The following is a 16,897-nucleotide window of genomic DNA, read 5'->3' on the forward strand; positions in this document are numbered from 1 at the left end:
ACCAGCATGGAGACCAACCACATTAGCCTTGCTGTCCCTTGCCCCAGGCTTGGTTGGTGCCTTTATTTCTTCTGCACTGACCTCTTCTCCAAGTCCCGTTATTGTGTCAGCATCAGCCATACATTGTCGTTGTTCTGTTTCCTTGTAACTGTCCAGTCATCCCTTCTCACACATCCAAACCATTTCCCCAGCCTTCTGACCCTGCTCTCTCTCTCTCTCTCTCTCTCTCTCTCTCTCTCTCTCTCTCTCTCTGTGTGTGTGTGTGTGTGTGTGTGTGTGTGTGTGTGTGTGTGCATGCAAGCATGCACGCGTGCCTGTCTGTCTCTCTGTCTATGCTCACTATCTACTCTAGCTGGCTTCAAAATCACCATGATCCTCGTGCCCCTGCCTCCCGAGTGCTGGGATCACAAGCATGGCTGCCATGCCTGACTCCTTCCCTTTACCTTTGCAGAGACTGCCCCACTTGCCCGGAGTCAGCACAGTCGCTGACACACAGTAGATGCTTGAGTTCAGATAAAACAACAAATAAACCGGGCAGCAGTGGCACACCTGTAATCCTGGCACTTGGGAGGCAGAAGCAGGCAGATCTCTGTGAGTTCATGGCCAGCCTAATCTATGAGACAGTTTCAGGACAGGCTCCAAAGCTACAGAGAAACCCTGTCTCAAGAAAAAAACAAAATCAAACAAACAACAAAAAACCTAATGAATCAGCTTTGGACTTGTTAGTGGCAGTCAGTCATTTCAAAGTGTCTGCATCTCTGCTGACCCACTTATTTGACATATGACCTTGGGCTTGGGATGTGACCTCACCTAAAGGAAAGGCTCTTCGCACAAAGTTGAGAATTACTTGACCTGAGTGTGGTATCAGCGTGAACACACTGGGCACCCAGAAGTTTCTCTGTAAACTGCAGCTGAGAAGCAGACAGTCCTGATTCAAGGCCCTTCCTCAGAACACTCAGACATGGACTAGACTCCAGGGTCTGTTGTGCCCTGAGTCTGAAAAAACAATACTAGATACTTGCATCCTTGGGTGACTATGTTTCCTCACCTGTAAATTGGAGTGAGGTGATGCCTCTTCCTAGGAGGTTTGTGGGATTCAGCATGGGTCAGTATCCAATAAATGTCAGCCTTTGTCATAGCTGTTAACATATAACTCTGGTGACCACGGCATAAGGCTTGCGCCCCCAGTTCTTGATCAATGAAAACACAAGTTTCCAGGGAGATTAAGTAACTGTCCAAGGTCAAACAGCGAGGAAACAGCAGCCTTGCACTTCAAGGCCAGGTCTGCTGCGCCCAAATCCCATGTTGTTTCCACTCCATCAAAGAGGCAGCTCAAAATAGGCCCGTGGCATTTCAGCTAATTTCCTCTAAGCCCTTCCCAAGTAACAAACTGCAGGCACACAAAGCTGCTCCCTAGACATCCACTCAGCGGCCACTAAGTGCAGGTGCCTGGTGTGTCCCAAGCAGCACATAGAGCCAGAGCAGGGCCAGCTCTCCCAGGTGACCTTTCCTGGCCTACAGAAGGACCCTATGGCATATAACTCACTTGTAAAGGCGGGGAGGCTGTGAGACAAGAAGGATGCAGAAGATGAAGACAGAGCACTTTGGGTGTAAAATGGGGCAGAGAAACGAGAAGCATCCATACCAGGCTGTCCGCCTCTCTTCTGCCATAGGAAGTCCACACTGTAGCTGCTTGGGCATCCTTCACCAAGTGTCTGCTATGGATCTAGAACTTCCTTGGATTCTGAAGCCTTAACTGTGATCCATGACTCAAGAGCTTATGAGGCCATGAGAGGTCACAGCACAGTTAAGTGTGATCAGTGTGACCAAAGTCATAGTGGTATGGCAAGTAGCAAAAAGTAGAGAATAGCTGGGATGCTTCTGAAAAGAGTAGATAGGTACCAAGATACCCATTTTCCAGACACTGAAACTATATCCTCAGGAAGCCAACTTGGACAGAATATGACAAATGCCTAAGTCTCCAGTGAAGCTGTGTACCCAGACCCATTCTGGCTGCAGCAGTCTCTGCTATCTCCATGCTGGCTGTGAAGACTGCTTCCCTTCCCCCTCTCCACCCCTGTTGTTTTCCTGGTGACGATCTGACCAGAAGATGAATCAAATGCTGTGACTGTTACAACCACTGTCAGCAGTTCTGAGGTTAGCAGTCTGCAGGCAAACAGGCTTCAGAACTTCTGCTGTGGGTACCTTTTGAGCAGGAACTCAGGGGTTTGTTATGAAGAGGGCAATGGATGAGTGTTGAGTGTTTTGTTCCTCCCCCCCCCCCCATGCATGGGCAGGTCAAAGGCAGTCAAGGTGACAGGCACCAATAAAGGAAAACTTCTCAAACACATATAAGGACACCCAAACATCTCTCCCCAGCTGCTCTCCTCAAAAGACGTAGGTGATCTCAGGAGTCTTGACACCTGCGTTTCACATTTTTCTTAAGGATAACAGACCAGTGGGGCTGGAGGATGGCTCAGCCATTAAAGGTTAGGCTCACAACCAAGAAGTATAAGGATAGCAGCCCAAGAAAAACATCCACACAAGCCACGACTGAACTGCCCCTGGGATGAGCAGACCATCCCTCCCTCTTTCCCACTGCTAATCTTACCCTCCTAGGACAGGAAACCAAGCCCTGAGAACCCTTCCCCTGCAAGCCAGCTTCAGCTTCCACTAAAACCCTTAGTACAGTTTCAGAGCTCTGAGTCCTGTTCTCCAGATGCCAAGACCCTTGCCCCGAAACAGAAAGACAGCCATCAGTCCTCAGAAGGGTCCTTCTGGTCTAAAAGGGAGCAGAGACTGGGAGAAAGGGAAGTTTTATGCAGGGCAGCAAATCAGACAGTTTCTACCTGTGACTTGGAAGGTGCAAGGAAGAAGTTAGGCAGTGGGCTTCACACCTCCAGAAACTATTTCAACTTCAACCCTCTCCTGTGTACACCCCTAATTTCTGGATCACTGATAAATTATCGAGCAAATCATCTCAATACGAAATGGGGAGGGTGGCATTACCAAATTGTGAAATCAAAGCGTCTCTCTACGCCCTTCAACTGACTCATTCGAGAAACAGCTTTCTCTAGCCCCTCCCCCAAAGGAAAGACACACCCTCGAGCCTGCCTTATATGTTCTCCTTTTACTCAGTCACAAAACTGGTCAGAGAAAACATGTCATCCTCAGCTGGGAGCATTGCTGAAGTGCTTCGATTTCCAGGGTTGCATTAAAAGTTGCACACACAGTCTGGTAGAGAGGTGGCCCAGGAATTAACCCAAGCTCACAGTTCTGGTGAGCAAGAGGAGGCTTCTGTCTTTCCCTGTTCATAGCAGAAATGCTTTTAAAACATCTCTTCAATCTCGCTTATGAATGGCGGGCGGGGGGAGACTTGGAAAGATCCACACTCACCTACTTCTCCTGAAAACATTTTCATCCTTGGGATGAGAATCATGGCCCGAGCCCCAGTTACCAGTCACCCTTCCCTCGTTCTTTCACATAAATAATCTTTCCAAAATGTCTACTTGTAGAAGTAAGATGTAAAATTTCACGGAAAACTACAGAGTAACAGATAAAGCTATGCACACCCTCGTTAGCCAGAAAGACACAGAGATCAAGAAGGGAATGAGGAAAGAGATGTATCTATCCAACCAATAAAATAAAACAACCTCCCCTCCCCTTCCCAAAAAACATTGTGCAACCCATGATTGGAGGGAAAAAAGAACATAGAGATTATGTTTGTAATTACCCATCTAGGTTCTATGTCCATCTCTTCCAGGCGGAAAAGCAGCTGATTGAAGTTTTGTGGCAGTCTGACTGGGAGGGCTGTATTTGAAGCTCTGGGCACGTAGAGATGGAATGAGAAGGAAGCTGATCTGGAAGAAACACCGAGGGGGGAGGGAAGAGGAGAGAAAGGGAGAGAGAGCAAGAGAGAGGGAGAGAGGAGAGAGAGAGAGAGAGAGAGAGAGAGAGAGAGAGAGAGAGAGAGAGATCGCCAGCTACGCCTTCCTCTCAGCTCCAGGAGGCCCCGGCCAGCGCTCATTCCGGAACTGTGGAACAGGAGTCGGGGAGGCCAGGCAGCCCTGCGCTCGGCCCTGGCCTGGCCCGTCCCTGGAGGACAGAGGCCCCTTGGCCCCGGCCCCACTCCTGGCGGGCTACGGAGCTCAGGGAGCGCACAGAGTGGGGAGCTGTCCAGTTCAGCACCACGGCGACGCAGTAGGTGGGCGCTCCTGCTCTGAGAGCTGTCCAGTCCAGCACCGCGGCGACGCTGTAGGTGAGAGCGCCCGGTCGCGGGGAGCTGTCCAGTTCAGCACTACGGCGATGCAGTAGGTGGGAGCGCCCGGCCGGGGAGAGCTGTCCGTTTCAGCAGCTCGGCGATGCTGTAGCTAGGAGCGCCTGGCCCGGGGCTGCGCGGCGGCGAGCGGGGGAGGCGGGCGGGCCTGCCTGCTGCAAGACGCCGGCTCGCGCGCCCCATCGCTCGCTCACTCGCTGGCTTCCAAGGAGCTTTGCGGATCGGGGGAGGGAACCCCGCCTCGATTCTCCGGGAGAAACCCCCTCCCTCCCCCACTTAGCCGACACTACCCCCGCCGCCAACAACAATAACCGCGGCTGCTCGTCCTGCCGCCGCCGCGCCCGCCAGCCCTGCTGCCGCCGCCGCCGCCGCTGCCGCCGGGGCACAACCATGGGAGGCGAGACCCCTGCACTGGTGCAGCTGAGCTCGAGGGCTTGCAGAAGACTGGGCAGTCTCCTCTGAAACGGAGGCACCCCGAGAACCCCCTCCCTCCCCAAGGAAGAGAACTGGCGAAGCCACGGATTTTCATGGCGCAGGCCGCAGAGCCGCGAACGAAGACCGAAGGTTGCTTCCCGGCTCTCCCAGTCTCTAACTGTCTAGGTCCGGACCATGAGAGATGGTGTTGAGAATTCGACTGTTTCCTGGCGCGCTGTGGAAGCCATCTCCAAATTAGCGATCACATATGGAAACTGGAGACCAGAATTTTAGGAAAAGAGATTAAGGCATCTCACTTGGGGGGGTGGGGGGTGTCTTTTTATTTATTTTCCTTTTTAAAAAAAATCGCTGCAACTGGAACAGTTTTTTGATCTCAAAAGGCAAGCCTCTCTTCCCGTGTGATCTTTATAATTTACACACTTTTCCGTGAGCTTTCTTATCTCCCTTTTTTTATATCTCTCCATATTCTCTATTCACACATATATCCATTATATTAGTAGTGGAATTACCATTCGCACCCTCACACACACGCTCCTGAGAACCAGAAGTCGGTTGGGTGTTTATATAATGAAGAATTATGGGGCTGTTTGATCGAGGTGTTCAAATGCTTTTAACCACCGTTGGTGCTTTCGCTGCCTTCAGCTTGATGACCATCGCTGTGGGAACCGACTATTGGCTGTACTCCAGAGGGGTTTGCAAGACCAAAAGTGTCAGTGAGAATGAAACCAGCAAAAAGAACGAGGAAGTTATGACCCATTCCGGATTATGGAGAACCTGCTGCCTCGAAGGTATTTGATTTCTTACCTCCTCCCCCTTTCCGCGCCGCCCCTCCCCTCCGCACTCCCCCTCCCCACCCGACTCCAAATAAGTCCCCTCCACGTTCCACCATTTTCCCACTTCACTCCCTCCGCCGCTGCCGCTGCAGATCAAGGTTGGCTGGGTTAGTTTCAGAGGAAAGAAAATCAATAAGCAAAACCCACACTCTCTACTCTTTGGCTCCCCCCCCCCCCCATCCTCCCAAACCTCCTCGTTGGAATGATCTATGCTACGGTGAAAACAAGAGATTGTCTGTAGAGTCAGATGTGCTCCGGCTGCTTTGGAGTCATTAAGGTTTGCCTTTGGGTCTAGCTTTGCCACCTATGAGGAGGGAAAACAATTCCTCCCCATAAGCCGCTCGGCTTTTTGCGATTAAGAATTTGGGAAAGGCTCTTCCTCTTCCCCTCACTCCTCAAAAGTTACAGACCCATCACCAACTGCAAATCTTTTTTTTTTTTTTTTAAAGAAATTAGTTGTTTCTAAGAATCCTGATTTGGTAGGTTCTAATTATTCCAGGAGCTCAAGCCGAGTTCAAGAGCATTTCGTAACGTCTATGAGTCCCACGTATCATTCGAGGTGGCTGGCTCTGTGTGTGTATGTGTGTGTTTAACATTTACGAAGTCTATAAATGCATGCGTCTCTCCCAGGAAACAAGCACAAGTTCTAATAAACAGCGGTCACTTGCGGGTTAGGCTGAGTGCCGATTTGCTTCCACACAGAGTGACATGTCTGTCATCCGAAAGCAAGTCCAGTCAGCACTGTGCAGGCAGGAGGCGAGGGCATGGAGAGGTTGAGAAGGGATGGGAAAGCGTGGGGTGGGGGTGCCAGCTGTTGGCCTTGATCTTGCAGAGTCATTGGGGCATGTGTGCTGCATGTGCCATGGACCAAGGGGCTCCCATGGTGTAAAGGCTGGGAGTCTAGGGCATGAGGGAGGAGGCATGTGCTTCTGGGACACATTAATAAACACAAGAGGAGGGAGGGAAACTCTGCAGGTCATACAAGCTGAATTTAGCCACAGACTTTAATATGAAGGAGTGCATTTGCATAGCTATATCTGTCTGCGTGCACAAGCCACCTATAGGAAGACAAGCAGAGAGACACATATGCCCCTATGTGGAAGGAGGCTCGCATGTGGGTTCCACTGATGTGAATCAAGACTGGAGGCCCTTGGAGGCAGCGTCGGGAAGTGAGCACTGCAGGGTTGTTTGTTAAGCTCAATGTGGGATGGTGCTGCAGGGAGTTGGGGCCAGCAAATAGGGGAGAGGGTAAAACTAACGCAGTCCTGGGGACCTAACCCATACTGAGCCAAACACCAGCCTGGGAATGAGCTCACATCACATGCCCCCTCCCAGTGTTCTTGGTGCAAATGGTTGAGTGATGGCTGAACATGTTTTGAATAGCTAAGTGACTTCATTGAGCGATGGTCTGTTTGACGCATACTGCATTTGGTACCCTTTCTCAGTCCAAGCCCTGCCTTTAACATTCTGCAGAGACGCTCTCTGCCGAGCACTCCATGCTCGTCCCCAGCCAGAGAGTCAATATCAGGAAATTAATAGGGACCGTTTTACACACACGCATTCCGCCTCTCTTAAAAAAATGAAAAGCCTTTCACAGCGCCAGTCATTTGCAGTGGAAAGGCAGCTTCCATGTAATTAAACATTTATGGCAAGCTTTGATGCCGAAAGAGAAAGAGAGCGAAGTGAATGAGGACTGCTTTGGGGACATGATCCTGGCAGTTGTTTGCATTCCTTGGATTTTGGTTAGAGGGATAAGAGATCTGCAGCCAAGAAAAATGAGAGAACAATCTGTGTCTTTATTTTAGGGCAAATGTAATCAGATATTGGTGACTTGGTATAAATATACTTTTTAAATCAGGGGTTTATTGACGAATCCTTAATACTATGATCTGTTAAACATCTTATAATTTACAGTAGGCATTCAGACTTGCGGCGGCTTTGGGTCACTTGTGCATCAGAAAGCTTAAGTATTTTCATTAGAAGCCCATCTGTTCGGTGTCCGCAGCTCTGCACCCCTCTTTAGCTTTCTCTCCCAACTGCATTCTCTTCCTCCTCAATTGACTATAAAGGGTTAGAATTGCAACACTCCCCTAGAGTTGTGTGATGCGCACAGGAACTGTGGGTTTGGCACTGTCCCCAGCGGCCTCCCTGGGTGCCCAGACCAGGCACTTGCCTCCAGGCGGTGATGGGAGGGCTGGGTTAATAGAACCTTTTCCCACGTGGAGTCAAGACACACATCTTTGGAAGAGCTAGGGAGTTTCGGAGCCTTGTCTGGCCTGGCTTTCTCTTTCTGGAGTTTTTCCCTAGGACTTTGCAGGCCTGGAACTACCTCAGGAAGCCAGAGCTTGGCCGCTCAGGAAGTGGATGGAGGTACTGATTTTCAAACTGCATGTATTTTCAAAAACTGAGGTTCTCAGGTTCCTTTGAATTGGCGTGTATGGCTCTTTGGTATTGACAAGTTTGTGCCTCTGAGTGGTCAGAACCGAGTCAGCGTCAATGAGGAGTGGGCCGTCAGTACTTCTGCTTCTTCAAATCAGGACCCGGGGTGGGAAAGTAGACTCATCAAAAAGGTTTCCCCGTCCCATCTTGAACTGTGCTGTGTGCCCACACCGGAGACCTGGCAAACAGGTTTTCAGTTCCTCCCCGAGAGGCTGCCAATAACCGCAGCTGCAAAGCGGGCCTGGTCTCCTCTCATCTCTTTCGCTTTCTCCTTTCCATTAGGAGTTTTGTATGTGGTCTCCTGGGCTGGTTATTTTCTTTTTCCTCTTCATGAAAAGAATTGGGAAATAGTTCCTTGCCTCTGCGGCTGCTTTTGAAATTAATGAGTCTGCGGAGGGATGAGAAGGGATGTGGCCACCTGTTAGGGCACACTCTGGGGAAGGAGGGAGATCAAGGAAACACCTCAGGCCTTATTTTCCCCTCAGCAGATAACTGAAAACTCTCTCTGTGTGAACTTGAACTCTCTGGCAGGTGGGTGTCTTTACCGGGATTCAAGCCTGTGGTGGGAAAGAGAGCGGGCTGTGTGTGATATTGGCATATACAGAGTGCTGGGTGCAAGCCTTCAAATTGTTCAGAAAGCTTTCTTAGGAGTCCTGGAGTGGGGAACTGAACTGACTCTTTCAGGGGAAAAAACAACTTAGTCGAATCTGCAAAAGGTCATAAGAATGGTTTACTCCAAGTACAGCATCTCTGGACCACAGTGGTTTCCCTCTTGGAGAATCAGCCTCAGCTGTAACCCCAGAGGAAGCATCATCTCCAGGGACAAGAGACTCACCATGTTGGTCCTCTCTAGCTCCTGCCTCCCTTTTGTCCCCACTCCAGTCTCCCCTAGAGGACTTCCATCCCTGCAAAGGAGGAGCCAGGAGCTGGTGCAGAAACCACCCCCATCCCAGTCCCTCTTTTCTTGCCCCTTACCTCACTGTAAGGAAGAACAAAATTATTGCCCTCTGTCCAAATTGGTGCCTTCCCCCTGCCGAACCTCCCAGCTCCTGTAGCATCAGTAGTGCCCCTATCTGCTTGTGCATGGCACCTCTGCTGTCTCTTTAGCACCTTCACTCTCTTGGAATGACTAGCACCTCCACTGTCCCTAACTGTCTTTTCTAAGTTCAGAACTGCATAGTCCTCGGCTGGCCTTAAAGGTGGCAAAATGTTCCAGGCCTCTCAGCATGCACTCCTGTTTCTACAGAGGGAAAGAATAGAGCTTTTGGTCTAAGGGAGGCCACCTGCCTTTCCGGACACTCTTGCCTTTAACTGAGCCTTCTTGGTGCGTGTGCATTGCTCCCTATTAATGTATTATTTCTGGGATAACCTGACTTTTTCTAGCTCCTAGAGTCCAGGAACTTTGCCCCCAGTGGGTGCATAAGAATCTTTATCAGCATCTTGATTCAGAGGTTCCTAATATGATTAAAATGAATGCAAGCATTATTAGAATGGAGAGAGTGCAAGAGAGATCAGAATGATTTGGTTTTTCTTCCTGGAATTCTTTTTTAAAAAAAATAATAATGAGTCATGAGTCTATTATAAAATAAAAGAAGCCAAAGGACTCTGTTACGGGGCTGTGCAGTTTCTAATTGGCCAAAGTGAGAGCCAAGGGAAGTCAAGGGAAGGGAGAGATAGCCCACACAATGTCTACAGGAAAGGGAAAGGGAGCAGCAGGCTTTCTTCCATTTCCACGATCGCAATCCAAGTGTCTCTTGGCAATTTCAAGAGCAAGGACCTCTGGGCAGACCATGGGCATGACAATATACCATCCCTACCCAGCACCTTCAGAGTCTTCTGTTCTTTGGGGGAAACTCCCATGTAGTTCATCTAAAGGCCCTGCAACAACAACAACACCCGCCGCACCAAAGGCCTTGCTAGAGAGGAGCCCCAGTCATTTAGCATCCTTAGCACTAGCCAAACCTGACTCTGCTGGCTGCACCTCACAGCTCCCTGCCCCCATGCTCTCTGACTTGCTTCTGCTTCCCAGGTGAGTGGGAGAAGGGGACCACGTACCAGGGTCACATGGCAGAAAGTGGCTGAGCCAGAACTTGCATTCAGGCCCCTGTCACCCGTAGGGCTCTCCTCTTTTTTATGCTTCATACACTTGTGAGACCCACGTAAAGCTCTGGGCCTGCACTTTGGCTATGGTGCGTGGTCACTGCCTGTAACACGCGCTATTTTATCTGCATCAGATGGAGACTCGTTGAGCCAGCATGAGTAGACAGGAGGCCTGAGGTCTGACAATTTGACTCTCTGCCAATGTGCTTACCCTGCCCCTTTCAGGAGGACATAACTGTAATCCACCCCCTCTTTCTTAAGTGCTAGACTGAGTCTAGGGGATTGCGGTGACCAATTCCCATCAGAGGACTCCAAGCCTGTCCAACCGGGAATCTTCTGTGGGAGCTTTCACTTCGGAGGTGTCCTTGGCATGGCCATTCCGTGGTTTATGGCAAGCTGCAGGAAATACCCAACTCTACAGCCCCTGTACATCAGGGCGCTTGGTGTTAGAAGGAGAAATGTTTGTAACCCTGTGGAACAGGTTCACTTTATGGATTCATTTCAACCTAATGAGCTGTGGCATTTGGGGCCATCAAGCCCATTCCAATCTCTCTTTCCTTTCCTACAAAAGCAGGACGTATCATTACCCCCATTGCAAGAAAGGTTGGGGGTTAGGGCTTCAGTGACTCCGTGGGGTAAGGAAGGGAAGAACACGCCATCTGGGAGGACGGCTGTCCCCCTTGTCCTCAACCATCTTGTTTGAAATTTCAGTCAACAATTCCTATTTCCTCCTAAACCTAACTCCTCCCCGTACTTGTTTCATGCTGACTGAGTACTTACTGCTGTCCCATCCGCTGGGGCACCTTTTCTTGCAACCGTATCTCTTTCCTGCCACTAGACCACCAGCTCCAGGAGGGCAGAGGTGTTCATCTTGTCTGCTCACCGTACCCACGGTGATAGCGACAGTGCAGAATGTCACCCTACCCTTGCCAGTGGATAAATAAATAATGAGCACCAGCTATAAGGGAAGGGGGCACAGAGCAGCGGCCCCTTCCGATCACCCAGGGGTGGGTCTCTGAGTGAGCGGCAAAGGGGGAATGTCCTTTTTGGCACTCCAAAATAAATAATGAGCAGAAGACAGGGAGTGAGTGAAAGGAGGGGGAAGGGGAGGCGGGGCTGCCATGAAAGGGAGGGCAGCGAAGAGCTGTACTCAAAGTGGGACTTGGGAAGAAACAAGGACCTGAGGAGGGAGCAGAGCATGGGCACCCCGGAGAAAGACCCCATTTCCACTTCCCCGCCATCTACAGAGCCTGTCATTGAATGCCGTGGCAAGAGCTGCAGCATCAGGGAGAACTTGGGAACGTCGACCCAGGCTGCTGAGAAGTTTCCAGTGTTATTAGAATATCAGGGCATAGTGTGGTGAGCTCAGTGAGCTCAGAATTCAGGAGGCCGAGGCAGGATTGTCACAAGTTTGAGATAAGCCTGGGCTACATAGCGAGTTCCAGGATAACCTCAACCACAGTGTGAGACCCTGTCTCTAAACAAAAATAATGCTTTTTAAATTTAAAAAGACCAATGGCTCTTTTTTTATCTTCACTAATTCTTTTGATTGAACCCCATATTTGAATGAAACTTGTATTTTAAATATCCAGGTTACTTTGCAACCACACATAGGGCAATCCCTTCGCTGGTTCAAACTTTGATGACCCTTTATGAAATTCCAACTACAAGGCCAGGAATCTGGGGACCTCCTAGGGAGCAGTATCATTAAAATTCACTGAAATCAGGGTCCTTAGATTCTAATTCAACAACTCCAGCCTGTGTGTGTGTATTGGTTGAACCTGAATTAGTGGCTCTAAAGGGTGGCACGCAGGCTGAGTTTAGGAGACTTGGATCTTCAATATGTTCAATTGAGGGTCTGTGGTGTTTATAAAATAGAATCAGGGATCTGGAAATTTGGCTCAGTAAGGTGCTTGCCACAGAAGCAACCTCCAGTCCCATACTAAAAATTGGGTATGTGCTAGAGAGATAGCTTGGCTGGTAAAGTGCTTGTCATACAAGCATGAAGGCCTGAGTTCGAATTCCCAGAGCCCATGTAAAGCTGGGTATAGCAGCATATCTGTAATCCCAAGGCTCCTACAGTGAGGCAGAAAGTGGAGAATCCCTGGAAGCTCCAAGGCCAGTTAGACTGATCTACACAGCATCAAACGGTGAGAGAGATACTGCCTCAAACAACGTAGAAAGCAAAGATTGACATTGAGGATGTCCTTTGACTTCCAAACCTGCACCAAGGCATGCATATCATACACACACACACACACACACACACACACACACAAGTCAGGCACAGTGGTGAGTACTTGGAATCCCTGTACAAAGGGTATAGAGATGGGTGGATCTGGGAATTCGTTGGCTAGTCAGTATAGCCACTCAACAAGCTCCAGGCCACTTTGAGACCCTGCCCCCCCCCCAAATTAGTTGAGTGTCACCTGAAGAACAACACCTAAACTTGACCCCTGATGTCCACATACATGTATACACACATGGATACACCCATACATACAAGTTGAAGAGAGAGGAAGAGAGAGAAAACTGTTCTAATTTTTGTGACCTTGACACTTAAAATATGTGCCTCGGAATCAGAGGAAGCAAGCTACCTTGCTGGTCAAAAGAATGGAAGACGGTGTGCCATGGCCTCCAAGAGGCCTCTGCGGCCATTAGCTAGTGTCCAGACCCTGACTCAGGGCAACATAAGAATGTGGTCTGACCAATGAGTTTCCTGGCAAGAATGGATCTGGGATGCTCTCAGTCGCTGTCCTCCATGCCACCCTGGCCAGGTTCTGCTGAATCTCGAGATAGAGCAGAGAGTACAGCCCCTGCCCAGAGGAGGCCAGTCTGGTAGAGAAGTGAGCAGGTGAACAGACAATGGTGTGACGTATAAATGCTTGGGGATTCTGGGAGCATGGAGATGGGGCAGAAAGCTCCCAGGGAAGACGGAGCTTTGACACTTGAGTGGGCAGCTAGACTGAAGGGGATATTCCTGACAGGGGGGATGGTGGACAGAAGAACACGTGTACCCGAGGGGACACTGATGATCTGGTGTTCCTGGAAGTCAGGGTGGGACAAAGCTTGAAGGCACATAGATGTGAGCCCATAGGGACAGAAGCAGGTCACAGAGCAGGATTTATTAGGATAGGGTGTGAGCCAGGAGGGTCCCATGGGCCTCCCACCTGCTCTGGACCCTGGATCCTGGAGGCCCAATGGGTGGTATGAGGAGTCAGCACAAGCTAGAGGTTCACTGGGAGGCGCAAGGCCTGGAGAGAGGGTGACTGCTGTACGTGGGTGACTGGCACTAAAGTAGTCACAGCGACAGAGTAAAGGGCTGAAGGGAAGACATGAAGTTCAGCATACAGTGGGGGATATTTCCATCCAGACACCTAGAAAATGAGCTTGATTCTGTTCCTTTTCTGTTGCTATCACAAAACTCTATGACCAGAAGCAACTTGAGGAAGAAGGGGGTTATTTTTGACTCCAGGAGGATAGATGTGGCATGACAAGAGGATCCGAAAGCTGGCTAATCACAGTGTATCCACACTCAGGAAGCAGAGAAAGTGAGCAAGAAGTAAGATGACCCTCAAAGATGACCTCCCCCTCCCAGTGAGGTACTTCTCCATCAAGGCTATACCTCCAAAAGATTCCATGACCACCCCCAAACAGTGCCACCAACTGGGGACCAAGTATTCAAACACTTGAGCCTAGGAGGGTCATTTCACATTCAAACCACCACAGATGGTAAGCAGAGACAGGGCCTGCCTTCTGCCTCCTCTCCCCAGAGCCTGGCCCATTGCCTAGCCCAGAGTTCATGCTTAGGACATAAAGGCTCAAATGATCCCTCAAGGAGTTCATCCTAAAAGGGAAGACCCACCAGTGACCAATGTGGTAACACACCAAGGAATAGGGAGGATTCTAGGAGCCTGGAGATGATACAGGGGGCTGCCCTCCTTTCCTCTGGGTTTTCAAATCAGCCAGCCGTTCCTTTCAGACCTGAATGGAACCAAATTCTCAAAAAGCACATGGATCGAAGCAGGGTGTTTCCCTAGCACCCTTATGTCGGAGGTCCCTGGTGTGAGTCCTGGCTACCACTTTGCCATATGGCTCAGAGAAGGTGATAAGTCACAGCCTTGGGATACTGGGCACCTTGGTGAGGGGTGGAAATTCAGGGCGGCTACTGTCTAGCAGAGAGGGCACTAGCCTGGCAGCCTGCATTTGCCTCTAAGGAGCCTCCGCCCCTTCCTGTTGAACTGTGAGTGGTGGGCTACGTTCCTGGCACCCGGCCGCCTGCACGGCTAGCTTTATACCCTAAATAATTACACGGAAACTGTATTCTTTTAAATACTGCCTGGCCCATTAGTTCCAGCCTCTTATTGGCTAGCTCTTACATATTGATCTAACCCATTTTTAATAATCTGTGTAGCCCATGAAGTGGCTTACCAGGGAAGATCTTAACCTGCATCTGTCTGGAGTGGGAGAATCATGGCGACTGTCCCGACTCAGCTTCTTTCTCCCAGCATTCTGTTCTGTCTACTCTGCCTACCTAATTTTCTGTCCTATTAAAGGGCCAGGGCAGTCTCTTTATTTAACCAATGAAATTAACACAAAACAGAAGACTCTCCCCCATCACCTTCCCTCGTCCACACTTGTTCTCCCTGAACCTCCTTGTCCTTGGGTAGGCTTCCATCTACTAACAAGAATGCCCAGGCTTGGAGAGAAGTTCCCGGGAGCAGGCTGTCATAACTTCATTCCTCAGTCAACTTTTTCCTCTGCATCCCCCTACACCTTCAACACCCAGTGCCAGCTTTTCCCTGCTCTTGCGCCTCCCCCAGCAAAGCTCTCTGGAGGTGGGGCCGGAGCCACTCAGCCCTCTCTTTAGCCCAGTTCCTCTACACCGTGTTCCTTGTTCTCTTTCTCTGCTTAGTCACTTACTCTCTGCTGCTTCCCTTCCCAAGTTTGGTCTCATCTTGGTCAGATAAAGAACAAACCTTACCATCTACTATATCCCAATAGTAACATGCATAGTGATGGTCATGAGAATAATAGCATTTTGTGTGTATGCATATTCTTGCATATCCATCGGCCTCTATTACAGAATAACAATCATTGTGTGGGAGTAGGTAAGCTGTTCCTCATCTACCTTTTTTATGATAGTTCCTCACTGGCCTGAAGCTTGTGGATTAGGCTGAACTAACTGGCTAGAGAGTCCAGTGATCATCTCTGAGTTCCCAGCACTTCCCGGGGATTAACAAACACACAGCACACAGTCAGGCCTTTAATGTGGGCTCTGAAAATCAAACTCAGGTCCTGATGCTTGCACAGTAAGCTCTTTTACCAACAAAGTCTCCCTACCCACAACCATCAACATTTCTTGAGTGCCTCTTTTCTCTGTTGTTGGTGTTTCCCAGATGTTAACTCCTATCCAACTTCACAGAGCTGAAGAGATGAACCACGATCCCCATCACCCCCATCCCGAGGAGCTCAGGAAGGTTAAGAACTTGCTGAGGTCACACTGTGCAAGAGTTGGGATTCCAACCCATACCTGTCTGACCCCAACACCTCATTGGGTTCACAATTTTCCCTGGTCCTCCTTCCTAAGCCTTTCTTTGAGATATTTTGGGTGTTGATGACTGTACTCCCACACATGATGGAAGACATCTTCAGCAATGCAAGGTTTAGCTTAGATTAATGCCCGTTACCCAGGGCAGTGTGGGGAAGCCGGAGAAGTCACTCATCAGATTCTCCCATGATTCTCAAAACAGAAGATACTGCTCAACCCAGGCCATTCTTCTCGTGGTTGGGGACAGAGTAATAATTTCCTGTCCCTTGTCTTCTGTTTTCTTCCCAGCTTTTTGTCACCTCCCGTTTTGGCCAACCTGGGCTCTGTGTTCCACTTTACTTTCCCGAGCAAGCCCCAGCACAATACCTGCCATCCACAGTCTCATTTCCTGAAGCAGTCTCAGGAAACCAGGGCTAGCCTTGAATTCTCTGTGTGGCTGAGGTTGGCCCCTGGGCCTCATGTCTCGGCCTCCTGTGTGATGATGCTGGAAGGTGTATTAGTTGCTTTGCTGTAGCAAATCCCTGAGACACAGAGCTGAAGAGGCGATTCAGTGTTTGGGAGCATCTGATGCTCTTGCAGAGGACCCTGCTTTGGCTCCAAGCACGCATGCCAGGCAGCTCACGCCACCTCTAACACCAGATCCAGGGCCTCTGACATGCTCTCTGGCATCCAGTGGCACCTGCACTCACACGCACACCGCCATATACATTTACACATATACACACAATCAAAAATCAAAACTAGAAGAAAAATACCAGACAGTGCAACTTAAGGGAGTATTTATTTGGGCTCACCATCCACTGTGGCAGGGAAGGCACAACAGAAGGAACCACAGGCCTGCTGATCTCATTACATCTGCACTCGGGAAACAGAGAGAGGTGAACGCTGGTGATCAACTGGTTTTCTCCTTCTCATCCTGTCAGGGAACCCCACTATCTTAGTAAGGGTCCCTATGGCTGTGAAGAGACGCTGTGACTAAGGCAAAGCTTATAAAAGAAAACATTTATTGGGGTGACTCGCTTACAGTTTCAGCTCTTTAGTCCATTATCATCATGACGGGACATGGTGGCATGCATGCACACCCGGTGCTGGGCAAGGAGCTGAGAATTCTATATTTATTTTTTAATCCACGGGCAACAGGAAGTGAACTGGGGAGTATCTTGAGCATAGGAGACCTCAAAGCCTACCCCCCATAGTGACACACTTTCCTCCAGCAAGGCCATACCCACTCCAACAAAGCCACACCTCCTCCTAACAGTGCTC

At 49.8% G+C, this 16,897-nt stretch overlaps 1 protein-coding gene across 1 annotated transcript in view; it reads left to right on the forward strand.

Annotated features, from left to right (window-relative positions):
• Positions 1-5,288: 5,288 nt before the first annotated feature.
• The window catches only part of Cacng2 (calcium voltage-gated channel auxiliary subunit gamma 2), a 125,085-nt gene continuing 113,476 nt past the window's right edge, over positions 5,289-16,897 (forward strand). Inside the window, exon 1 of the mRNA XM_050165710.1 lies at positions 5,289-5,499. Within this exon, the coding sequence (XP_050021667.1) occupies positions 5,289-5,499 (211 nt within the window). The remainder of the gene's footprint in view (positions 5,500-16,897) is intronic.

Source organism: Alexandromys fortis, unplaced genomic scaffold, assembly GCF_014885135.2.
Source record: "Alexandromys fortis isolate MF-2015 unplaced genomic scaffold, M_Fortis_MF-2015_v1.1 scaffold_157, whole genome shotgun sequence".
In the NCBI taxonomy this organism is placed as follows: domain Eukaryota; kingdom Metazoa; phylum Chordata; class Mammalia; order Rodentia; family Cricetidae; genus Alexandromys; species Alexandromys fortis.